Raw genomic sequence first — 23,138 nt, 5'->3', positions numbered from 1 at the left:
AATCCGCCTTTCCATCCTCCATCTGCTTCCCCTTCTCTCGCGTCAATATCTCTCGGCCGCTATCTTTTCATATTCTTGTGATTTCCTCTCCTCTCCTCAATACTTTCTTCTCGTTGTCTTTTCACACCCGCGCAGTCTCGTTCGGAACCCCACGCGCCATCATGGGTCTCCCGTAAGTCATGGTTCATGTTTACCCCGACATTGTTCCTCCAGCCCCGTCGCAAGACCGTGCGCATCACAATGAAGTCCAAAACGAAGTCCAAAATCATGCGTTGCGTCAATTGAGGGATCCCCACTGACCGTCATATCGCGTCTTTAGAGTATGGAAAGCTCCTGTGCCGGTTGACACCGCCAAAGCAAGAGCCGATGCGTCTGTCGCACAACGATCCCCCATTCGCCGACGTCGTTCACCCCAGGTATCGCGTGCTGCCCCTCATCGACGCGTGCACGTCGCCTCAGGCACCATCTCTGGTTCCGCGACCGAGAGATCTCGTCGACCGTACGATCCTCGTTCGGCATGGACGTCCTTGGACGAGCTCCAAAATTTCCAACATTCCTCCGGCGCCAACCTGGCCCAGCTGCTCCGGTCAACCGCCGTCTCCTTCGGCGACGCGCAGGATCGTGATACATACAGGCAGTTGGCCGAGAGCAGATTAGATGCGCGTCAACGACTGCACGTTGCTAGCCTCCCTCCCGCTGAAATTTCCGGTCAAGATAGCCAAACGTCGACGTCGCGCTCGACGCCGTTCGGGTACCCCGATGACTTTCCACCCTTGCGCCGCATGAGTGGACGCTCCGTCAATGACCTTGCGGATCCGTCGGGTCGTGAGGAAACCCAGGTCCCAGGAAACTCGAGCAGAGCTCGTGTTGATGGATTGGGTGACCGCGAGCGAAGCCTCCCTCCAGACGAGGACAGCTGGGAAACGATGCTAACGACCATCACTCCGGATCCTCATCCTCCCAGTGCAGGTTCATCCTTCACCACTGCCGTCGCAACCGCATCTTTTTCAGGAGCCCGCCCGGAATCAAACCCACGCGAAGGGTCGGATTCTCGGTCGCAGTCGAATTCCCGCTCGAACAGCACCTCGTACTCGGCTCGTTCTTCGCAAACCCATTTGACCGTGCCTTTTAACCAGTCCTCGGAGGATGAAGAGCCACTCCCGGAGCACTCGCGACGATCCGATCGTCGTCAACCTCCCCCTGTTCCGTCCTATAGGGTTCGGCACTACACCACCGATTCTGTATCCGATTGCGATCAAGATACGGATATCGATGGAGATACCAATCCCCTCCCGAGCGGAAATCCTAGTTTCCGCGATCAATCCACCGCACCTCTTGACCCCCTTCGATCTCAACCCTCGTCCATGCCACCCCGAGCCCCAACCGCTCCCCCCCGTCTTCATCCGCTCGATACCGTTGCGTTCGACGCCCCACACAACCTACGCACGCGCCGCGAGCCCCATGTCGGCCTCATACCCCACGCGCAAGACCCAACCGATGGCCCCGAACGGATCCACTTCGCGCCCGACGCATATGGGTTCCATTCCCGCCCACCCCGCATCCTCCCCGGCTCCCGCTCCCCGATGCCCGCCCACACCGACGCTCTCCACTACCTCCCCCCTGCCCAGCGCCCCCTCTCCCCACGCACCGTCCGCCGCAGCCACGCGATGGATCGCGACCGCGCGCGGCGCCGACAGCGCCCCCACGTCGTGACTGAGCAGGACGTCATCGACGGGATGCGAGCGGATCCAGAATTCGCGGCGCCGGAAGATCTCATGGACCCGGACTTGGAGGAGGTGCAGAGCGTGCTGGCGCGGTTGGCGCAGCGCGAAGATATCGATGACGAGTGGTGGATCCGTGCCGGGTTGCGGGATCTGGTCGGCCGGCTCGGTACCACAGGGAGATTTTGAATGCGCGTGGATGTTGCGCTTTCTATTCACGCCCGAGTATCGGCGTCCTTTTTGGTTCTCCTCAAAGGTTGGCTTCGGACCCATGCGGAGCAGTAGACTCCGTGTCTGCATGCACGATAGGGCCGCATTGGGAATCCGTCCAAAAGTTCCGGGCGGCTGTCATGATGTTCTGGAAACGTCAGACCGCGCGCCCACGGCCGGGTTCGATTGGTTCACACGGGGGTTGTTCGGCGTTTCAAAACGGCGGGAGTCATTGTCTTTTTTTTCGCGCATGGAGTCCATACCTTGATGTCTTGATGTACCATATCTTTCGGATTTTCTTGAGAGTCATTTGACCTGCGCGCGGCGCGGATTTCGATCCCGCGATTCTGACGGCTGCGGAGATTGGATAATGCAGATGGAATACGGGCGGACCTGGCACGTTGGCTCGGCCGGCTAATTATGAATCGTCATCGATGATCGGTTTCTTGGACGGCGTCGCCATCCCGTTCAAATATTAAAAGCGTTCTCTTCATACCGTTTTCTTCGAGTTGGCGTCATGCAGACTAAGTCTCGACTGATATTTGACCAGAGTAAAGCATTGAAAGAGAATACCTGCAATCTAAGCACGCATCAGTCCTGTTCTTCAGGTAGACCAGAGACTGAAATCCCACCACGAACTAGAAGCTCAAGAGCCTCGACTCCATCATCACCTATAGTTTGCGCCTTTGATCTAGTTGTAAGGAGCATCGAAACAATCCAAGGAGCGAAACTCCTATGGGACCGTAGGACCTTGATACAAGCTACGTTCTGAAACACAGTGTTTCCACAAGGCATCAAAAGAGTATAATAAAATCATTTCTGTTAAAATTATAGACTACCATGTCTTAACGCACTGTCTATATATCAGCTAATACTATTATCTATAACTACCATTAGATCTCAGGCCATATAGTGCCCGTCACTAAAATGTCTAACCCAAGTACCGGGAATCAAATCGAAGAACCCATGATATCTACACCCAGCTACCACTAACTAGGTAAAAGTGTACTTTACACAACATAAATGAAATCCGGTCTAACTCCGTCAGCCTCTAGTTGCGGGTGTTTGGGAAAGGTCTTACCTCTTATCTCCACGCTGCTCTACTTCATCCGGGCTCTTACCCTCCACCCAATGGTCCCTCTGCCCATTCCGTCGTTTCTTGTTTTCAGTGGTGAGAGAAACAGCCGTGACAACACTGCCACCAAAGAGGAACACGACGATGTAGGCTAGGACGACCGAATGGCCGACGATAAAGCGCGGCCCATCCTGCGCTTTGTAGATGTTGCTCGCCACGATTCCGTTCAAATTCCCCCAACTATTTCCATATGTCAGTGGTTCTTCACTCAGTTTTATAGCGTGAACTCACCCGATTACCATGCCTAGGACGATGCCACGTTTGAAAACTCCCTCGACATTGTTGCTTGCCCACGTGATCGTGTTCGAGATGGTGGGATAGATGCCCAGCGCCGCCAAATACGTCCCCGTGTACTTGACGCCGGCGTTATCGGAGCCAAGAAGCATGGCAAACCCGATGACGGCAAGGAGGGGGATGGCGGTGTTGGCACGGGCTCGCTTGTTCGTCTTGTCGGCGTGCCAGCCCACCAGGATGGTCAGGACGGCCGCCGCTGCGTACGGTGGGACGGACAGCAAGTTCGCTTTCGTGGACGTGTAGCCCATCTCTTTGATGATCGTGGGCAGGAAGAGCGAATATGCATAGAGGCTGCCCGCGCTGCCGCCGTAGATGATCATGAACAGGTAGGTTTTCCAATCCGACAGCGCCTGCTTCGCGAAAGTGTTGTGGTACTTCTCATGCTTTGAGCTGGCTTGCTTATCTGCTCTCAGTCGGCGGAGGACCCGTAGCTTCTCTTTCTCGTCGAGAAACGTGGCGTCGCTTGGGAAATCTTGAACCATCCAGTAGGATGCGATCCCAAAACAAATCGATGCAAGACCCTGATCATGTCAGTGCACGCGGTCGGAAATCGGCAGATTAACAAACCTCGAGGATGAAAATCCACGCCCACCCCGGCTTCCCTCCCACGCCATCCATCTGTGCGATTGCGGCGGCCAGCAATCCCCCGAATGAACCCGCAAACGCGGCCGCGGAGAAGAAGATCGCCGCGCGAACGCCGAACTCGGATCGTTTGTACCAGCAGGATAGGTAATAGTTGACCCCCGGAAACAAGCCCGCCTCCGCCATTCCAAGCAGGAACCGCGCGGCGAGCAGGCCACCGTAGTTCTGGACCAGCCCCATGCACGTCATGATGATGGCCCAGACGACCATGATCGCCGGGATGAAGATTCGGGGACGGAATTGCTTGAGCATGACGTTCGTGGCCGGCTCGAACACGGAATAGCTGATGAAGAAGACGGTCAGGGCGATGCTGTATTGGGTATCAGACATCCCCAGGTCTTCCTCCAGGCCATATATCCGGGCGTTGCCGATGTTCGCTCTGTCCAGGAAGGAGATGAGATATAATAAAGAAAGCTATAGTGGTTAGACACTGCGCCAGTAGAACAGGGAGAGATATACCCATGGGATTAATTTCCAGTCGAGTTTTCGAACAAGTTTCTTGTCCTATGATGGTTTCAGTCAGCTCAGGCATAAGAATTGCAGATTCAAGTTGGAATACCAATTGTGCCCTTTCCTCAACGTTTAATCCCACGTCTGGATCTGGCAGTGGATCATGATTGTTGCCTTTCTCGTCCTTTGAAGGGATGGATATTGGATCTCCTTCATCTAACGGAGGCGTTCGACTTCTGGCGAACACGTTCAGAACTTTTAACGGCTTCATATTGTGTTAGTGTAATATAGTATGATGTATATTTCCTGTCGTCTTGTTGCTTGTCATCACGGAGACACAGCACGGCAGCCATCGCTTTATATAGTTAACTCGAACATCCCAACACCTTAAGTTTTCACATCTCGATACTAATCTCCTACAGCCCTGTCACGATCTACCTTACTATCCAATTTGTGGCATGATGTTTTCCAAGGGCTAGGCGTTCTTGGGTCGCTCTCCTCCGCCGGGACACTGGCGACTTCCCCTTGCCCATGTTCGGTTGATCGGGAGCAAAGATGGTAAGCATATCCTTGGTTTTAAGTGACGTGACTTGAAAGTTATGATAGCAGTTTGCTTGGCTTTGTCAAAAGTATACTTGTGATGGCTTATTAGTCTGTCCACAACCTCAATGCTGAACACAGTCTTGTGGTGGCGTGATGATCATTGACCACCATAGCTGTATATGTAGGCTGTACCCAGCATTACACATTGAAAAGGCATCAGCGCATCGAGTAAACCAGGATATGACAACACATCAGACTCGCTTAGAGAGATTTTTTATATTCGGATTGCTCTGCTCATCTGAGATCCACCTGTTTTAAGTCCTTTGCTTACCCATACCTGGTTGTTGTTGGAAACAGGTGGAAAACAAAATGGTAAGGTCGCAATGTTAGGGCACGTGACCTACACTATCATTACTCCAGAGTCCAGATGCAGATCATCAAGGAACAAACGGTACTCTAAACTAGTAATCTCTCCCCACTGCATAACACTCCGACATCAAGGACATGAGTTGCTTCCGGTGGTTTAAGATACCTACTTAACTACTTGTTACATATGTACCGTAAACACTAATTAGGCTTTCTGGGGAGATTGGATTGTCCTTGCTAATTAGGACATATTGGCTGTCAGGTCTTGACTGGAGCTTCAGAGACACTGATGTTCCTTTCACCTGTGTGACGTGCATGACTGATCTCGGTCTTCAACACATTGAGGGGACTTACATACTGGAGAATACACTCATATCACATACCATGGATCTCGTCCAAGGTTGGTAACTTTCGCATCTCATCAGCGACACCAATTGAGCCAGTAACTGACAGCAATCAGAGTGGTCGAACTACATATTCCACCAGTATAGCCCACGCATCATGAGTCGCGGAACCTCCGTCGTCTTCTATCTAAAAGACGCGCTGATGGCCTTGATCGAACCCGTTATAGCGAAACCCGACCTTGCCTCGATCGCGCTACTTCTCGTCGTCGTATTCCTCTCCCTCAAAATCCTGGACATGCTTCGTCGAACTCTGGTATCTTGGGTTTTGTTTTTCTTCCGGCTTGCGATCTATTTTACAGTCGCAGTAGCTGGCGTATATGTGTGGAATCGGGGCATCGACGGAACCGTCGATGATATTCAGCACTGGTCAGGGCGTTGGCATCAAGAGTGGCAGTACTGGGAGGACCAGGCTGTTGCGGCTAGAGCATACGACGGTCAAATGGGCTGGGCCGGAAACCCACTTGCAAGACAAGCATGGCGAAGATTTGGTTGGAATGGATAAGCACTGCATGGAAAAAATGGACACAAATGCCCGCAGAACCGCTACCTTTCTCCCATGACGAGGGATCATTTCAATCCTTTCATCCCAGGATCATTTCCAACCCTTTCATCGCTGGAGGATCATCACACTCGACTCAGTCGCCACCAAGTGCCGCCAAACGACTCTACGAAGCATGGTGGACAGATCATATACCCGATCTAAAATCCGATCCTATTATCCCATGGCTTGGCACAGCTTGGATGTTGTCGATATACCACGAACGGGATGATTGGTCTCATCACATTATTCTTATGGATAGCTGATGGTCATGGATATTCCATACTACCATGAGCCGTCGAGTCTATGATGCTTTGGCTCCAACATCCAAGCTTGGGGGATTATACCCACTGTGACGTTCGGGTATGTCTTTGGCGGCTACCTATTTGGAGATCAAGGTGCGCTATGAAGGTTGGGATCCTTTGTTTACATCCGAAGGAGAGACCCCGTGAAGATATTGTCAAACACTACGGCCTGCCAGCACCGCAGGGCCAGGATTTGGAAGATAGCAGAACATCGCAGCTGCATCTGAAATGTTTCCCACGAATGATGCAGATTAGGGGCAAAGATTGGATGAGGGCTTTGCCTGCTCGGCCTAGAATGGACTCGGCAAACGCTAAGTCTATATCGATTTTTTTAATTCTTCCTGCATGAATATTATACAGTCAAGTAATATGGACGCATGAGATGTTCACAATCCGAGCTTTTGCCACTTTCTCGACGGTGTCATACCCTGTTGGCAGATGCTCTCCAAACTTTGGAGCCAGATGGGTTGGTCCGGGGCATTGCGAAACTTGACCTCCAGAAAACCGTGCAAAACCACTCGCCACATGGTCTCATAGGCAAGGAAGATTTTATTAAAGGGGTTCGTTGCTTTGTCAAGGGGGTTATGGTTCTCCTGATCCTGACGCACTTTACGCAGAGCTTCGTGCATCTCCGCCTCCATCTCCCACTCCGAGTTGTTTGCGCCAGAGACTGGTCCCAAAACATCCGACAGATAGACATAGCATCGTGTCGCATTGCGATACCACCGAAATATAGAGTTGATGGCCTTCGATAGCTCGGTGTTGTTTGACTTGTCGATGCAGCAGGTGTCCACCCAGAAGTACTCCAAGCCATCGCGAACGGTCTGCTCTCCACAGAACTCGATCTTCTTATACCCATCTTTGTGCTTTCCCATCCCTTTTGTAAAGTCTTCGGATGTGACCTCCTCATCACGTATCCATGTATGCGAGAATATGGCGTATTTTTGAGGGATATCGTCGTCAACCAGGTCCTTTGTCAGGCTCAGTCCCCCACTGGCCACTGCCACTGCGCTTCAATAGACGCATGGTTTTTGCTTGAACCGGGAAGTGTTCCACCAAATGAGTTTTTCGATAGACTCAAACATCATTTCTTGTCAAGAAGCAAATGAAACATGATGGGGACGCGACTGTAGACTGGGAAATGCGGATAAGGCTAGGGAGAGGTGGTGCATGATTGACGCCAGCCTTGTAAGACAACCAAGCCGCTTTGCTGAATTGCTCGACGCATGAAGATCATTCTTGTTCACGTGATGCAATTTGTAAAGCACCGATTTGGAAAACATTTAGGTAGCGGCTGGAACAATACTGCGGAGTACCGATCACCAAGAATCGATGCGTATAATTTACGCCAAGACCTGTAAGGAGGCTTTGCTCTGAAAGTTTCCAGAGCTGGCAGCTGCAAAAACCGGAAGGCAATTTCGCTAGTCTCTGTACCGATGCTCCCGCAGGTGAAGCACGATAATGCAGATTTCCGTTTCGCTAAGGGTATTCGCATGCTGACAATGGTACATGCTCGTTTGTACAAATCAATCGACACCTTCATCTACGCTATCCTCGTCTTTGTCCTCGTCTTTGTCATCTTTATCCTCATCCGAACCTTTTACTGACGTGGACTCGACATCGTCCACCCACTCAGCAAATTCACTCCCATCGGCCGGGATCAAGGTGAAAAGCACAACGAGCAACTCTTTGTTCCGTCCTTTGTCCTTCAGCACGTATCGCAGCGTGTGGTCTCGCTTCAGGTGCCTGCCAAGATGTCGGATGACATTCAGCGAGAATCCCGGCAGCTTGAGGGAGAAGTCGGAGAAGTCGAGGAATTCGTTGTGGAAATCGCAGCGGTATTCGCGATCGGGTTCGAAGACAAATGAGGAACGACGTTCGGGGTCGAGGAAGTGTTTCCGTCGGGCAGAGGGATCGGAGGGAATACTGTGGTCCTCTCGGATGCTCCGACCTGACTGGCTAGCGCCTTCGATGGGGACGAAGCCATCGAATGTTTCCTCAATGTTTAGATCTGCGTCGAGGCTGTTCGCGGAATTTTGTTGATTTTCCGCTCCATCGGCCGAATTCCGAACGCTAGGACTTCCATGCCCATTCGCATGATGCTGATCCTGTGTTTCCGTCTGATCCTTTTCTCTTGATTCACCCACTTTATCCCCCACCCAGATTGCGTTCATGCTCGATAGAATCGGCCCATAAAGCCAGGGCTCGTCGGCATATGGATTGCCTTCTAAACCCGGGTCGAGCCACCATTTAACAAATTTAAAAGCGTAGCTGAATCCTGGGGGGAGCATATCACGGACAGGGTGGTCGAAATCATTACCCCAGACAAGATCGCTTCCGTTTATCGGCCATTTGGGACGAAACGACAACGATATTGAATAGCGATCGTTCTTGTGATTGGGATGAGAGAAGTAGGAGGAAGATTTTGGTGAATCTTCGGGGAGTCCTGTACATATAATCAACCTAAAAGTACTCGTGGGATTCCCGAAGAGAGATGGCACCTCTGAAGTCACGTATTCGGACATAAACATCGGCTTCGAGGTCGTCGGTCGACACATGATATGGTTCATCGCGGTTGACGGTGACGACTTCGTGGGTTGAGCTGTCGTAGTTTTGCCCGATGGTGACCTGTAGCAGCCAGCTATGCGGGTCGGTCATCGAGCTGTGGATAGGTTGAGCCATGATGTGCTATGAGGATGAGGTCTTTTTCACCTGGAGTCCTAGCAAGGGGCCGGAGGAACGAAATGGTGGAGATGACAAGCTGGGGCTGGGGAGGAAGAAAAACGAGGGATACGAGACTTGAACGAGATCTAGGAATTTGCAAGATCAACTCAAAATAAAAATAGTAGAGACTTTAGGTGAATTCGCCGCGACTAGGAAGTTCAAACATTGAGGCGAAAGTCGGGAAGGTAGGTGACGCGCGAACGCGGTCATGTATGGCCCTTGCTGGTGAGGAACGGCGAGGTTCGTTTTGGATGAGAGGGTGGAATGACGTCGAAGGGACTAATTCTGTCCCATGCAAATTCCGGACCCTTAGGACTCCACCACCAGTCCTATCTTGAGTCTTGACGTTTGCAAAAACAGATGAAAAATGAACTGCAGAAGAACAACGAATATTCCGTAGAAACCGTGACAATAGGCTGTTGGTCCGGAGGGAACCCTGTTTCTAGTGTCAGCATCCCGTGTTTCCGGTCACATGTATCTTGGTCGCTCAGATGTCCAACAAGACCTGCCACAAGGCAAGATACTTTGAATAATCGTCTTATTTACATCCTCTTCAAAACGTCCAACAGCACCTCTTCCGTGCTGCTCTTCCCTCCAAGGTCGGGAGTGATGATGAGGCCTTCTTCCAGACATGCGTCGACGGCCTGGTGCACCGCCGCAGCCGCCTGCTCTTCCCCAAGGAACTCCAACAACAAAGCAGCGCTTCGGATGCTAGCAATGGGATTGGCGATCCCTTTCCCTTCAATATCCGGTGCCGAACCGTGACACGGCTCGCCGATGACGAAGTCGCTTCCGACATTCGCCGAGGGCACCAGACCCAAGCTCCCAACCAGCGCCGCCGCCCCATCGGAGAGGATGTCACCGTACAGATTCGGTGCAACGATGACATCGTAGGATTCGGGCACCTGGAACAGCTTGTAGACCATCGAGTCCACAATCTGTTCGTCGACAATGAGGCTCTTGAACTGGTCCTGCTTCAGCACTGCCTGCGCGCATTCTCGGAAGAGTCCGTCGCTTTGGCTCAGCACGTTGCTCTTGTGGGTGATGGTCACACGCGGTGCGGTCTGCCCTTCATTGGGTTTCACCCCGGTGGAATCACGGATTCTCTGTCGTCGCAATGCGATCTCCCCGGCGGTTGTCGCGATCTTTCGGCTCGCTTTGGTTGATATCCGTTTGATGGCTTCGGCAACCGGCCCATCCGGAGTATCATAGGTCCTCTCCTCCTTGACATAGAGATCTTCGGTGTTTTCGCGGACGATGACGAGATCGATGGGCTTAAGGTGCGCAGTCGTGGCGGATCGGGAGAGGGTGGATTTGACTGGGCGGACATTGGCATGGAGGTTCATACGCTTCCGCAGAGCGACAATCGGAGACGAGTATCCTGCAGTCTTGACGCTTGGTGAACTACTTTGGAGTTAGAATCTTTGGACCGGAAGGCGCGTGGATAGGATAGCTTGCCTGACAGCGCCGAACATGGCTCCATCGCATTCTTTCTTCAACACTTCGACCGTCCGGTCAGGCAGAGCCGCTCCAGTCTTCTGGAAGGTCTCGAAACCGGCATCCAAGTGGGTGAACTCGAACTTGAGCTTCAGCGATGCCGGCAACGCCTCCAGGACTCGGCGTGCGGCTGGTATGACCTCCCTGCCGATGCCATCGCCGGGGATTAGGCCTGTGGGGGGAATTGTAAGCCAATGGGAACATTTATGAATACTTTTGCTAATTGCTCACCGATTCGAAGTGTTTTTAAAACCATATCTCCTTATGCCGCCTGAAAGAGATGGGATGGGAATTGCGTGAATGGGGAAAAATTCCCCTTGGCGCAGCTAAAACACCATGTCACCATCTGGCCGATATCGTTCGGGTACAGTTCGGCTGTTCCAGGATCCAAGCCATCCTGTCGACTTCTATGTATGGCCTGGCTGGCCCAACTGGAAACTTTACACTTACACTGTACCGGCCTTCATAGTATTCATTATCATGGTGTCTGTCATTTGAGGCATTCGATCTTTAATAATTCAGAATACTCACTATATTTCACGGCTAGCAAGACAGTTCATAAGCCGATACTTCATCGCCATATATTGAGGTTGTCGGTCACGTGCAGCGCGTCAGCTTCGTGTCAACACCAAGTGTGCTGTAATTATAGGCGAATTCAAGGTGCATACATGTATGATGATGGTGTCTAGACTCTAGGGAGACGGCTTAACTTGGTATTGTATCTGTTGTGGGCATCTTTATTAGCACGGGGGGATCTGATAACGATGGTGTCTGGCGGGGAAAAGTAAGAACCCCCTACACGTCGACGCGTTTGCAACCACTTCTGAAACCAACGTACCGCCGACTCACAACAAAGCAGATCTGCCACCTCGCTGCAAGATTTACTACACGTATCTTATTATTCCGCTTCAGTCAGCTGTTTCCTTTCTCGTTTTCTGACTGGCCAGGTTTAATTGTGACCGTCTCTGAGACGTACTCACCTCAAGTCTCAACTAGGACCCCTCCGCGTCAACCTGTCAGGTACAGGTTGACTGATCTGTACGTGACTTTTGCATAAATCTACCCTTAGGCTAAAGTCAGGTAAGCACACAATCCGTGCATCGAATACTTCCAAGCGATCCATACCAATAATAGCCACAATAGTTATCAGTCCAACATTGAATGCTTCGCTCCGTTGAAAGGACCCAGCATCATGGAGCGCACTCCGCTGAGTGACAATGTCCACATGAGAGACTCAGAACAAGATACCAGCGAGAAGAAAGCCGAATTCTCTATGGCTACCGCTGAACTTCCTCCAACTCCTACCTCCGCTGCAACTGGGCTCACTCCGTCCGTTCGCCGGACATCGCTTATACCGCTCCAAACTACACGAAATGGACATCCTCTCACACCCACAAGCTCGAACCAAAGGCCAAATACGGGTCCCCACCTTTCGACCACCATCCAATTCAGTCCACTGGAACAGCGGTTGTCAAACAGAACCCGGAGATGGCTACGCCGATCTCACCTCTCAGAAGAACAGAATAATGTTGAGAGCCGCGCACGTGGACGACAAAACGATCTCAACGAAACCCGCGAAAAGCTTCGCGAGAGAGAAGGCATGATTGAGGAACTGCAACTGGAACTGGAACTTCAGAGACAACGCGGGATCAATATTGGGGATGAGGAAGATAGGATCCGTGAGCTTGAGCGAGAAGTGGAGCTGCTTCGTGAAACGGTGTGTCTCGCTGAATCCCGATCAGAAGATGGAGACGACATGGATCTTGAATCGATATTTGAACCGGCCCCAGGAACTCCGACCCCAGGAACCCCAACACCAGGAACCCCGACCCCTCTCGACGGCTCATCGACTGCTTTCTCCCTTGCGTGCGAACAATCATTAGCAGCAGATGGCCCGAGACGATGCAAGAACCTGGCTGAAAAGTTAGACGATGCACAAGATCATGGACTGGATTTGCTGGAAGCGGCCAAAGTGCAGATCTCACACCTCACTGCTCTGGCGCATGAAAGCGATCAACGTATCGATGCGCTGTCCAGTCAAGTGCACGCAGAGGGGAAGAGACGGATAGCTCTGGAAAACACCCAGGCCATATGCGATCGCACACTGGACGAACGCACCAGGAAGATCACGGAGTGGAAGGAATACGCAAAAACATTGGCACAAGAGCTGGCTGATTCCGAAGATACCAGGTCACGTCTCACCCACTGCGCCAATTCTTATCGGACTGAGATCAAGGTGCTCGAAAACCTCGTCCAGTCCCAACAAGATGTGCATGAGAGTAGGCTTGACGGACAGCGGACTCTTGTGGAATCTCTCCAGCAATCAAATTCTGACCTGGAACAGCAGGCCTCCGATCTCAACACCAAGGTCCAGGAGCTGGAGAACCTGGTTGTAGAGCTCAATCAGGATTTTCAGAGAGCTGCGGACGAGAAATGCGAACTTCAATATGAGATCCGACTCTTAGACCAGGATCGAAAGATTGCAGACCTCGCCAAAGAGGATGCCTTCGAGCAGGCAGAGAAGGCCGAACAAAAGAGGCGCGAGCTGGAGGAAGAGATGGAATCCATGCGAAATGATATGGCGTCCCTGCGAAAGGGGATGGAAGCGACTGCCTCGCAGCTACGCGATGCCGAATCCGCCCACATCACCGCGTCTCATGCGGAAGATGACCTCAAAGCCCAAATCGAAAAGCAGATCGACCGCGTTGCCGATGCGCAGAAGCGAGCGTCGGCGACCGAGGAAATCCTTATTGCAAAGATGCGTCAGGCTCACGAGGCCGAGAGAAAAAGGGGCGAACAGGTAACGACCAAGGACTCGGAAATTTCCATCCTCAAGGATGCCTTGAAGAGCAAAAACGCAGAGATGGAAGCCAATGAGCGTAAAATGGGCCATCTTCAGGGTGCTTCGGACTCGCTCGCGCGTGATTTTCGAGAGTCGCTTATGCGAAAAGATCAACAGTTGAAAGACGTGCAGGAAGCGCTTACCGAACAGACTCGCATCGATGCAGTCAATGCTCAGAAGAGTAGGGGCCGGATTGCCGAGTTGGAACAGACCATCGAATCCCTTAACATGCGGCTGCGGGAAATCGAGAAGCAAAACCAGGAGCTCGCGCGAACGGTCAGGGGCCGAGAAGAGCACATCAGCGAGCAAGCATCGGAATACCTCCAACTGCAGGACCGGCTCCTAGACGCGGCACAATCCTGGGATCAGATGCGGCAGAACCTCCAGAGTACCATCGATTCCGCTAACCGTGAGATCCAGCACCACACCAGCCAGATCCAAGTGTTCCAGGACGAAAAGGCGCGCGAAGCCAAGGAGCTGGAGACCCTCAAGCACCGCCTTGCCGAACGCGACCAGACTTTGGAAAGGATGATCTGCCGTCGTCAAGGGGTAGATGACAAGAGGCGCCACACCATGAACGAGGCTATCAAGAAACTGGAAGATGTTGCGCATGGTATGACGACGGGTGAGGATATGGAGCTCGCTGCGCTACTCTCCAACGGCTCGGGGATTCCAGGCATCGACAACGATGGGCGCTCGACGCATTCCACCGCGGTAGGGAGGAAGAGGCCACAGGCCTATCCCGAAGCGAATGAGAGACCTATGAAACGGAGGAGTTCTCGATCGCTTACCATGGAGGGCTATCACGAATGAGCGGGAGGAGGGAGGATTTGATCTTTCGGATAAAATATCCCTTCGCAAGCATAGGATGGTGACGAGACATTATGATGGACTTATGTAGCGGACGGTTTGGTTTCCATTCTCTGCGAATGGCACAGGTCAATGTTAATGAATCCTGTTGAAGGCACGATTCGTAGTTGATCATTTTCGCCACGTCCAGACGAGAACATAGCTCAACTCATATAAAAGATCAGGTACATTCAGCGGAAACAGTGCAATCAAATTGAATTCGAGAGCGGAGTCCCTTTCATGATTTACAATGCGCCATTGCCGATTTCTACAACCATACGATGCCTTGGTACCTACTTATACATCCAAAGTTTCCCTGTGCGGTGTGCACGCCCATATTTAGCTTACATGCAATGTACAAGATCGCTCCAACGCAGACCCCACCGCCCCCTACTTCTTCTTCTCCGTCTGAGATTTCTGATACTTCTCCACCAACTCCCGCTGCAACTGCGGCGGCGCCGGCGCATAGTGACTGAACTCCATGGAAAACTCGCCCTTCCCCTGTGTGGCCGCGCGCAGCTGGGAGCTGAACCCGAACATCGCGTTCAGACTGCAGTCGCACAGCACGGTGAAGTCGTCGACGCCGGTCTCCGTGTCTGCGATGACGGCGTTGCGCTTGTTGAGGAGCGCGACCACGGAGCCCTGGAACTCGGTGGGCGCGGTCACCTCGGTCTTCATGATGGGTTCCAGCACCTGCGGCTTTGCCGCAACGAACGCCTTGCGGAACGCTTGCTTCGTGGCGTTCTGGAAGGCGTGCTCGGACGAGTCGGTCATGTGCGTGGCGCCGTCGTTGATCACCATGCTGGCGCCGAGCACGCGGTGGCCGATCAGCGGGCCCTTCTCGCAGGACTCCTTGAATCCCTTCTCGCACGCGAAGAGGAACTTCTCGCTGATCGTGCCGCCGGTGATCTGGCTCTCGAAGTGGTTCTCCTTCTCGCCGGGGTTCTGCTCCATCCAGCCGATCACGCGGGCGTAGTCTCCCGCGCCACCGGTTTGCTTTTTCAGGAGGTGGTCGAACGGGGTGTAGGCGGTGATGGTTTCGCGGTAGGCGACTTGCGGCTGGCCCGTGGTGCATTCGACTTTGTACTCGCGCCTCATGCGCTCCACGTAGATCTCAAGATGCAGCTCACCCATGCCGGAGATGATGGTTTCTTGCGACTCGGCGTCGACGTGGACGCGGAAGGTCGGATCTTCGCGCTGGAAACGATTGATGGCTTTGCTGAAATTGGTCCCGTCTTTGGAGTGCTTCGGTTTGATGGATAGCGAAATGACCGGTTCCGGAACGAACATGGACGTCTACAATGAGCAGTTAGACATCACATCGGGAAGCTGCAGCACGAGGCGTCACTTACCATGGTGTATGCAAGAGTACCGTCGGTGAACGTGTCGCCCGACGCGCAGTCGATTCCAAACACGGCGCAGATCTCTCCGGCGCCGACCTCTTGCACGTCCTCCATTTCGTTGGAGTGCATCCGAACGATGCGTGGAACCTTGACCTTCTTACCCGAGCGAGCGTTGAAAACGTTCATCCCTTTGCGGAGTGAGCCTTGGTAAACGCGAATGTACGTCAATTGACCGAAATTGCTCTCTTCCAACTTGAACGCCAAGCCGACGAAGCCCTCGGAATTGTACGGGAGCAACTTGACCTGGGCTTCGTTCTGGGCCCGATCGAGCGCCAGATTTTCCACCTCTGACGGATTCGGAAGGTAATCGCAGACCGCGTCAAGCATCGGTTGGACCGATTTGTCGGCCAATGCCGAACCCATCAAGACGGGAGTGAACTTGAGCGCGATGGTCGCGCGTCTTACGGCGGCTTTCATTTGCTCCGGCGTCGGGACTTTTTCGTCGAGGAAGATTTCCGCGATCTCATCATCCACATCGGCAAGTGTCTCAATAAGCATCGCTCTCCGCTCTTCTGCCAACGATTGGACCTCCGGAGGAATTTCATCCGTCTCGACGATGTCAATGCCGCCCACGCCTTCGTTATAGATCGCTTTCATCCGAATCAAGTCCACCACTCCCTTGAAAGCATCTTCGGTGCCAATCGGAACCTGCAACGCGGCGGCAGGAAGCTTTAGTTTCTGATTGATCAGGTCAATCGCCTTGAACGGATTCGCTCCCATCCGGTCCATCTTGTTGATGAACGTGATCCGAGGCACGTTGTACCGCCGCATTTGTCGGTCGACCGTGATGGTTTGCGATTGCACACCCGATACGGCGCACAGGATCATGACCGCCCCGTCCAAAACCCGCAGAGCACGCTCCACTTCAATAGTGAAGTCAATGTGCCCCGGTGTGTCGATCAAATTGATGTTGTACTTTTTCTCCACCCCGTCTTCCTTCTTGATCCAGTCGCAGAAGGTCGCGGCCGATTGAATGGTGATGCCCTTCTCTCGCTCCAGGTCCATGGAATCCATCTTCGCGCCCACGGCATCCTTGCCTCGAACCTCGTGGATGGCCCCGATGCGGCCGGTGTAGAAAAGGACGCGCTCGGTGGAGGTGGTTTTACCGCTATCGATATGCGCAGCGATTCCAATGTTTCGCAATTGCGAGAGACGTTTAGCCTCGGCCGGGTCAAGGTTTTGGATGATGGTATCTAGCCCGAGACTCGATGGGTCCTGCGAGGCCTGTTCTGCTCTACAACACTTTAAGTTAGCGTCGTAAACTTTGGATGAGATAGGATTCAGAGCCTACAATGTCGCGGTGGCTTCGGAGGACTGGTGTCTCCTCAACTGCCATTGCCCTGTTCTTTGGACAGTCCGCTGTGAAACTGAAGGTAATGAAAATGTGCTGTTACAGCGCCATTGAGAGCAAAGCTCTATTCTTGGGCGTGAAGCTGGCGTTCTAAATGCCCGCAGAGCATCATTTGATACTCTAGCGAGACGATTTGCCCGCATCTTTGCCGTCCGCAATTGTAAGCCGGAAGTTGAGCGTGGTGGAAATGTTCAGACTGTTCATCGCGTGTCGAACTCGAAACTTTTGAAGATTGAATCCTGGGGAGAGCCGACCAATGAGAGGAAAGGGAAAAAGAACAGGGACCAAGGGTCTTTATCACGAGCGTAACGAGTTACTTAAGTGGTCGAATCAATATCCTTCTTTGCCCTCTGATTGGCTTGAAGGGGTTTGCGAACGTAAACCACGTGACTTAATGTTCATGTGACTTCTTCTCCACCACCATTCCTAATCTACTATGACGCAGGCTGCAGGTCGGCCCGCTCTCAGACGAACTAAACAACATCTTGATGAACTACTGCTGGTTCAAGGTTGAAGGTAGTGTAAGAAGGAAAGTTCATCTCACATCTGAGAGGGAGGTGAACTGTATGCTCCTTCGGGTTGGTCGAGTCCGTCGTCTTTGTTGGGAGCACCTACGCCCAGTGACTGCAGACTGGAGAAAAATGAGGGCTATGGTTGCCGGCAGGCTGGTCAACGTCTATTCTGACAATGACTACACCCTTGCCTTCCTCTACAGGAGAAGCTCTATCCAATTCGGCATCGCTGGGCTGCAAGCGATCCAAGGCGTGAAAGGGGTCGAGAACGTGGACGTCAGCGATATGGTTACGGGCCACACTGCCTACCGGTACTTAACTTGGAAGATCCTCCAACGGATCGGATTTGAAGAAATCTCGGTTGTCGAGATGGAGCGAGAGGAGAAGGAGCTTCAGGAGGTGCAGGCGCAGGAGGAAGCAGTGCACAAAACCTGGGGTATGATTCTGTAACGTACGTACGTAGTAAGCTCAAATCTGCCTTGGCATGGATGTTCCTTTCGATCTAAAACTTCCGCGTTCCTAACTAGTTAGTGTTAATTAGAGAAATGCCTGGGAGAGCTTGAATTCCTTAAACACAAGGCGGCTCGTTGGACGTGGAGTCGAAGGTGCTAAATTTAGAATAGGTTCAGGAGACCTAGACGCGATGAAATCATTGAACCGGGACCATCGACTTTCAAATTCCAGCTGATGTACGGAATATGTACTAACACTCAGTCTCGTCGTTAAATAACCTATAAAACACTCCGGATTTACCTGTATTTTCTAGGGTAAGACTGTTACGGTTCCAGGCCTGTGGCTTGTCCCCTGAATGAGGCAGAGATCACGTGCTAGCGTCGCTCGTGATGATTTGGGGCAGGAAGGTTGCCTTTATAATAACAAGGGATGCGAACCCGCAAGCGGGTTCGCTGAAAGAGAGCCTGGAGGAACGAAGCTAGAGTTTACAATTTTCGAACGTCCTTTTAAAAAAGGGGTCGAATTATAATCACATAAGCATCACAAAAGGGTTGTTATTCTATTGGTGTTCTGGGGAAACAGAGAACTAAATTTGATACGTATGTCAGAGCTCTAACTAGGTCGATCAATTTAGTATCTATAGGACTGTTACTACTCGAATGCTAATGAAAGAGAAAAGGGATTCGTGCACTATGTTCATTACCAAATCCTCCTAATTTTTGTCTTATGATCGCTTCTGTGTTGCGTACGCTCGATGTTTTTGGTCTAGTCAGCTACCTCAATTTTTTAGGAGGATAACGGTTACGATGTGGCCGAGATCCGCTGTTGAAGTTCGATGGTAGAGCCGGTATATTCGAGGAGCCTTCGGGGTGTGCCGTAGTAGAGGGAGAAGTAGGAGTAGATTGCGAGTCTGCGGTGCCGTCTGGGTGCGGTGGATAGAGGTCATGTAGGCTCGAGTCCGATGGCGTTGGTATTTCATCGACCGGCCCCGTAAGGCGCGATCTTTTCGAAGGGGTCGATGGAGTGGGCCGGCCCTCCCAACGACTTGGTCGTTTCGACGGTGAGGGAGTGGTCGGGGTCGTCGTGAGTCCGGCGGACGCAAGTTTTGGTAAATAGGCCAGATCCAGGATTCGGAGGGCCAGAAGGTTCGTGTTAGTCGTACGACCCACCACCTTTGCGGTAAGGGTGATGAATGTTCCTGCTTGAGGGATCTTCACCTTTGCCCAACGTTTAGAATCCTCTAAGAAGCAGGCCATAGAATATGGAACCGGTGCGGCGTTAGAGGCGTTATAGACGGAAGTGTCAATCACGAAGCGGCGAGCGTGGGCAGGGTCTAGGGAGTTGTCGTTGTTGCGAGACGACACGGAGCCAACGATGGTTACCATTGGACACCATTGGTCTGGCAAACGTTGGCGGTACTCGTCGAAGTTCGAAACGTCACCCGGATGTCTAGACCGGTTTAGTCGAGTCATAATGCGAGTGTAGGTAGACGAGCCTTATCAGACTGAGTGCCTGGACGTTTATCTCCAAAGTATTATCTGCAGATAAGGTAGTAGAAAAGCGACCGTCTGCGTAGAAGAAAGCGTCAGGGATAAACAGTTCCCGCTGCTCTTGGGTCAGATAGGCACGAATCCGCGCCCGAATAGGCTTGACGACGACATCCGAATAGTAGAAGCCGTCTTCCTCGAAGATATTAAAGTCGGTTTAGATCTCAACGTAGTTAGATGAGCCTTGTCGAGTCGGGTTATTCGTAACGGTATTAATAAAATCACGAATATGAATGATATTCGAGAGTGAGGGTAGTCGAGACATATTGGGTAAACACAGTTAGGGGAGGGATATCAGGGGTGATCTAACGGTCGTAGTATCGAGGTAAGAGTTGATTGATATGGCGGTCGAGAGGAGCACGAGGTGGGGATGGAATTCCCACTTTATCTGATGTTATGAGGGAAATAAAAGGCAAAGAGGGGTCGGCTGATCAATTAATGAAGAGGGAAGAGAGGGAAAGAGGGGAAAGGACGGGAGAAAGAAAGAGAAGTTGACGTAATATTGGAATAGATTCTATAAGACAGGTTACACAATAGAGCGCGGAGCGCGGGTTGGTGATATGTCATGCACGTTGCCGTGTCACGGGGAGCGAATTTCGCGGAAGATGAGTCGTAGAAGATAGATGAGAATACGAGTTCGGACTGGTATGATGGGGGAAAGTTGGAAGTCGTAGATTGATAGGCTGGTTGACCAAGTTTCGTAGCGTTCAAGGTGAAGGGATCCAGGACTTAGGGGGCGATCGTGTCTGCGGTTGAACGGTGGTGGAGTGGGGGAGGGATTGGGATCGTAAGTAGTCTACAGAGCCAGGACGGGATAAGGGATACTGTTCGGTCGACTGATTAGTTCGAGTTTTAAGAGGATAGCCTGTATATCGCGACAGGAGTTACGAATCTAGATAAGCCGGTACTTCAATTGATTCGAATCCGTTATGGAGGGCCACTGTCAAGGCGAGGGGAGTTCATCCGACCGGTTCCGTCGTTAGAGCGCATTATATCGGGAGCGCATGGCGCAGGCGGGTATAGAGTTGCGGACACCTGCTAGTGTCCTTAACACGATGGAGCGGGAGTTCGAAGACGGTTAAGAAGGTCGAAATCCGAACCGGGATGGATCAGTGCTCGCAGGCCTAGGTCTTCGGACGTCAGTGGACATTGCTGAAGAATTCGAGAGAGAAGACGAGCAGGCCAGAATAGATGGGAGATCCCGCCGCCGGCGGACTCAGACGCCGAGTGCGATGCCGAGGGCGACGTCGTCCGGCGAGGTAGCTGGTAGTACTAAGCACGGTTCGAGCGAGATCAGCCCTGCGGTCGTAGCGAACCGATCCCATTTGGGACGGAGGAGGTCCGGGTCGGCCATTTCTCGTAAGACGCCCTCCAAACGCGTCCGAAGAGCGGACCGTTCGGAGTGGAGTGAAGAGGAGCAAAGGAGAGAGCTCGACGGCGTTATGCGTGGATTAGATAACGAATTTGCCGAGAAAGAGCAGCTCTCTTATAACCAGGCGTGGTGTGCGCCGATCCCAACCAGGAGCAAGGTTAATACCGTCCAGGAGTTCTATGAAGCGTTCCATGATGTGAACACGTTGCCGATACTCACTTGCATGTTTTGTTATGGCAAGTACGGTCGGATCGAGCTACAGGAAGTAGCATGGCAGCGGTGGATCGGTAGTCCTATTGAGAAGCGTCAAGATTCACCTTTTCAATGTATCAAGTGTTTCCCTATCGGGAAGAGCATTGACGGGTGTGGTTCCTGTCTGAAGCACTTAGAGAAAGGTAGTCTATCTCTAGCCGCCCAGTTACACGACCGACTCGGGTACGAGCATATGTTCCCCGGTGAATTGAAGGATCTGACGCCGATCGAGGAGAAGCTTATCGCGCTGAATTCGTGCTACGGCTTCATCGCCTAGTATAGTATCCCTAATGGTCCGAGGCAAGGAGTAAGGTATAGAAGGCATGTTAAGGGGCATATCACCGTCTTCCCAAATAACGTGCAGGAGCTGGTGGCCAACGTCCTCCCGCATCCGCTCCTGAAGGTAGTCGACGAGATTCATATGTCCTGGCAGGGGTCGGAGAAGCCAGTACCAAGCGATCTATCGGTCCTTCTATCGGTTCGGCGTCGGGTGGTAGAGAAAGCACTAGTGTAGCTAAAGCGGCATAATCCGCTATATAGGCACATCGAGATCGACGTGGCGGAATTGGACAGCTGGGATGCGCCCTTACACGGGGTACCATCTCGAGTATATGAGCGGTTAAGACGGGACGAGCCGTCGGCGCAGGAGAAGGCACGAACCGGGCAGGTAGTCCCGTCTACGGAGCGTGGCCTAGACGAGGGAGAAGCAGTAGATATTCGAGAAGTGCTGGCTACGTTAGGTCAGGGGGACGATATCGAGACTAGCCAGGAGGTAACAGAAGAAATGGAACAGGGCGATGCTACCGATAGGGATAGGGATAGGGTCCTTGGCGATGCTGCAGTCCCCGTTCATGAAACCAGTTCATCTGGCATATTCGCACTAGATAAGGGACCGGATATCGCGAACGGGGAGAAGTTACAGTACGTTCGTGACGCACTAGGCCAACAGGATCCGGGTAATAAACGACGGGGTGGGACGGCAGAGGTGCGGCGTTGGAACGGTGCCGAGCCGTATATCGTGGTAAACCGGGGCGAGGACTTTGCCGATCCGTTCGATGCACGGTTTTTCGCAAAGACGTTCCCAACGCTGTTCCCTCTCGGTCGTGGGGGCCCACTTCAGGCGGATAAGAGCATCCAGGACGTCGCTGGGGCGAGGGACGTAGGCATCGAAGCGGCTGATCGGCTGAGGGGCCTTATTATATCACGGAACATGAGCCTCGAGACGTGGGCTAAACTAGTCCTCTAGCGTCACGGTGGTCGATTCGCGTTATACCACATCTTTCCCTTTCTTGTTTTTAATGTAGGCGTCCGGTCAAGGAATCGCCGTGCCAGTATGGCGAGTGTCGCAAGGAAAGATTTCCCCGCAGTCGAGTGTATCGTACGTTCGCTGAACGCGGAGCGGCTAGAGCGTGCCAAGGGCGAATTAGAGGTCTCGCGAACGACGAGCGACGAGGACGTTAATAGGCTCTTAAGGAGCCTATCGCTGTATGGATATCGCCAGCCGATGTCGAGGGAGAGTCGTTTAAGCATGCGGCGCAAGATCCAGTCCCTCATCATTCGGGATGGTATTCCGGCAATCTGGTTCACGCTGAATCCGAACGATATAACCAATCCGATCAAGCTCCGGCTTGCTGCGTATCGGACCCGGGATCCAGAGGTGGCTGAAGCCTTCTTAACGAGTCTAGATCTAGCGTACAAGCGAGCACGGCTGGCGATCTCGGACCCGCT

General features: G+C 52.4%; 10 protein-coding genes across 10 annotated transcripts; 5 read left to right on the top strand and 5 right to left on the bottom strand.

The window, feature by feature from the left end:
- Positions 1 to 161: 161 nt before the first annotated feature.
- On the top strand, positions 162 to 1,910 carry P152DRAFT_447763 (uncharacterized protein; the record flags this gene model as incomplete). The annotated part of the gene is made up of 2 exons (XM_033678011.1): positions 162 to 172; positions 320 to 1,910. 2 exons carry the CDS (start codon positions 162 to 164, stop codon positions 1,908 to 1,910), a joined length of 1,602 nt encoding a protein of 533 aa, XP_033536027.1.
- Positions 1,911 to 2,941: 1,031 nt separating this feature from the next.
- Positions 2,942 to 4,723, bottom strand: P152DRAFT_472165 (MFS nicotinic acid transporter-like protein Tna1; the record flags this gene model as incomplete). Its single annotated transcript, XM_033681134.1, has 6 exons — positions 2,942 to 2,966; positions 3,013 to 3,246; positions 3,298 to 3,881; positions 3,928 to 4,416; positions 4,462 to 4,506; positions 4,562 to 4,723. 6 exons carry the CDS (start codon positions 4,721 to 4,723, stop codon positions 2,942 to 2,944), a joined length of 1,539 nt encoding a protein of 512 aa, XP_033536026.1.
- Positions 4,724 to 5,907: 1,184 nt separating this feature from the next.
- Positions 5,908 to 6,267, top strand: P152DRAFT_393654 (uncharacterized protein; the record flags this gene model as incomplete). Its single annotated transcript, XM_033676211.1, has 1 exon — positions 5,908 to 6,267. The coding sequence occupies one exon, from the start codon at positions 5,908 to 5,910 to the stop codon at positions 6,265 to 6,267; it is 360 nt and encodes a 119-aa protein (XP_033536025.1).
- A 727-nt stretch (positions 6,268 to 6,994) lies between these two features.
- Positions 6,995 to 9,500, bottom strand: P152DRAFT_480586 (DUF1769-domain-containing protein; the record flags this gene model as incomplete). The annotated part of the gene is made up of 3 exons (XM_033681772.1): positions 9,110 to 9,500; positions 8,156 to 9,054; positions 6,995 to 7,579 (listed from the first exon to the last, which is right to left on the bottom strand). The coding sequence occupies exons 1-3, from the start codon at positions 9,288 to 9,290 to the stop codon at positions 6,995 to 6,997; spliced, it is 1,665 nt and encodes a 554-aa protein (XP_033536024.1). The 5' UTR covers positions 9,291 to 9,500.
- A 320-nt stretch (positions 9,501 to 9,820) lies between these two features.
- Positions 9,821 to 11,126, bottom strand: P152DRAFT_456647 (Isocitrate/isopropylmalate dehydrogenase). Its single transcript, XM_033679050.1, has 3 exons — positions 11,061 to 11,126; positions 10,791 to 11,001; positions 9,821 to 10,736 (listed from the first exon to the last, which is right to left on the bottom strand). Exons 1-3 carry the CDS (start codon positions 11,083 to 11,085, stop codon positions 9,875 to 9,877), a joined length of 1,098 nt encoding a protein of 365 aa, XP_033536023.1. The 5' UTR covers positions 11,086 to 11,126; the 3' UTR covers positions 9,821 to 9,874.
- A 482-nt stretch (positions 11,127 to 11,608) lies between these two features.
- Positions 11,609 to 14,622, top strand: P152DRAFT_269472 (uncharacterized protein). The gene is made up of 3 exons (XM_033674854.1): positions 11,609 to 11,613; positions 11,826 to 11,867; positions 11,980 to 14,622. The coding sequence occupies exon 3, from the start codon at positions 12,022 to 12,024 to the stop codon at positions 14,482 to 14,484; it is 2,463 nt and encodes an 820-aa protein (XP_033536022.1). The 5' UTR covers positions 11,609 to 11,613; positions 11,826 to 11,867; positions 11,980 to 12,021; the 3' UTR covers positions 14,485 to 14,622.
- A 78-nt stretch (positions 14,623 to 14,700) lies between these two features.
- P152DRAFT_456646 (elongation factor G, mitochondrial) lies at positions 14,701 to 17,526 on the bottom strand. Its single transcript, XM_033679049.1, has 3 exons — positions 17,215 to 17,526; positions 15,873 to 17,157; positions 14,701 to 15,816 (listed from the first exon to the last, which is right to left on the bottom strand). The coding sequence occupies exons 1-3, from the start codon at positions 17,415 to 17,417 to the stop codon at positions 14,911 to 14,913; spliced, it is 2,394 nt and encodes a 797-aa protein (XP_033536021.1). The 5' UTR covers positions 17,418 to 17,526; the 3' UTR covers positions 14,701 to 14,910.
- A 207-nt stretch (positions 17,527 to 17,733) lies between these two features.
- Positions 17,734 to 18,388, top strand: P152DRAFT_456645 (DUF726-domain-containing protein). The gene is made up of 2 exons (XM_033679048.1): positions 17,734 to 18,237; positions 18,318 to 18,388. The coding sequence occupies exon 1, from the start codon at positions 17,763 to 17,765 to the stop codon at positions 18,234 to 18,236; it is 474 nt and encodes a 157-aa protein (XP_033536020.1). The 5' UTR covers positions 17,734 to 17,762; the 3' UTR covers position 18,237; positions 18,318 to 18,388.
- Positions 18,389 to 19,040: 652 nt separating this feature from the next.
- Positions 19,041 to 20,051, bottom strand: P152DRAFT_465257 (uncharacterized protein; the record flags this gene model as incomplete). The annotated part of the gene is made up of 4 exons (XM_033680621.1): positions 19,041 to 19,161; positions 19,338 to 19,638; positions 19,745 to 19,922; positions 19,956 to 20,051. The coding sequence occupies 4 exons, from the start codon at positions 20,049 to 20,051 to the stop codon at positions 19,041 to 19,043; spliced, it is 696 nt and encodes a 231-aa protein (XP_033536019.1).
- A 1,649-nt stretch (positions 20,052 to 21,700) lies between these two features.
- P152DRAFT_447755 (uncharacterized protein) lies at positions 21,701 to 23,075 on the top strand (the record flags this gene model as incomplete). The annotated part of the gene is made up of 4 exons (XM_033678010.1): positions 21,701 to 21,717; positions 21,951 to 22,569; positions 22,657 to 22,788; positions 22,875 to 23,075. The coding sequence occupies 4 exons, from the start codon at positions 21,701 to 21,703 to the stop codon at positions 23,073 to 23,075; spliced, it is 969 nt and encodes a 322-aa protein (XP_033536018.1).
- Positions 23,076 to 23,138: the final 63 nt, after the last annotated feature.

The sequence above is a fragment of the Eremomyces bilateralis genome (genome assembly GCF_010015585.1).
Source record: "Eremomyces bilateralis CBS 781.70 unplaced genomic scaffold P152scaffold_5, whole genome shotgun sequence".
Taxonomy (NCBI): Eukaryota; Fungi; Ascomycota; class Dothideomycetes; order Eremomycetales; family Eremomycetaceae; genus Eremomyces; species Eremomyces bilateralis.
This window is presented reverse-complemented; position numbering and strand designations above follow the sequence as displayed.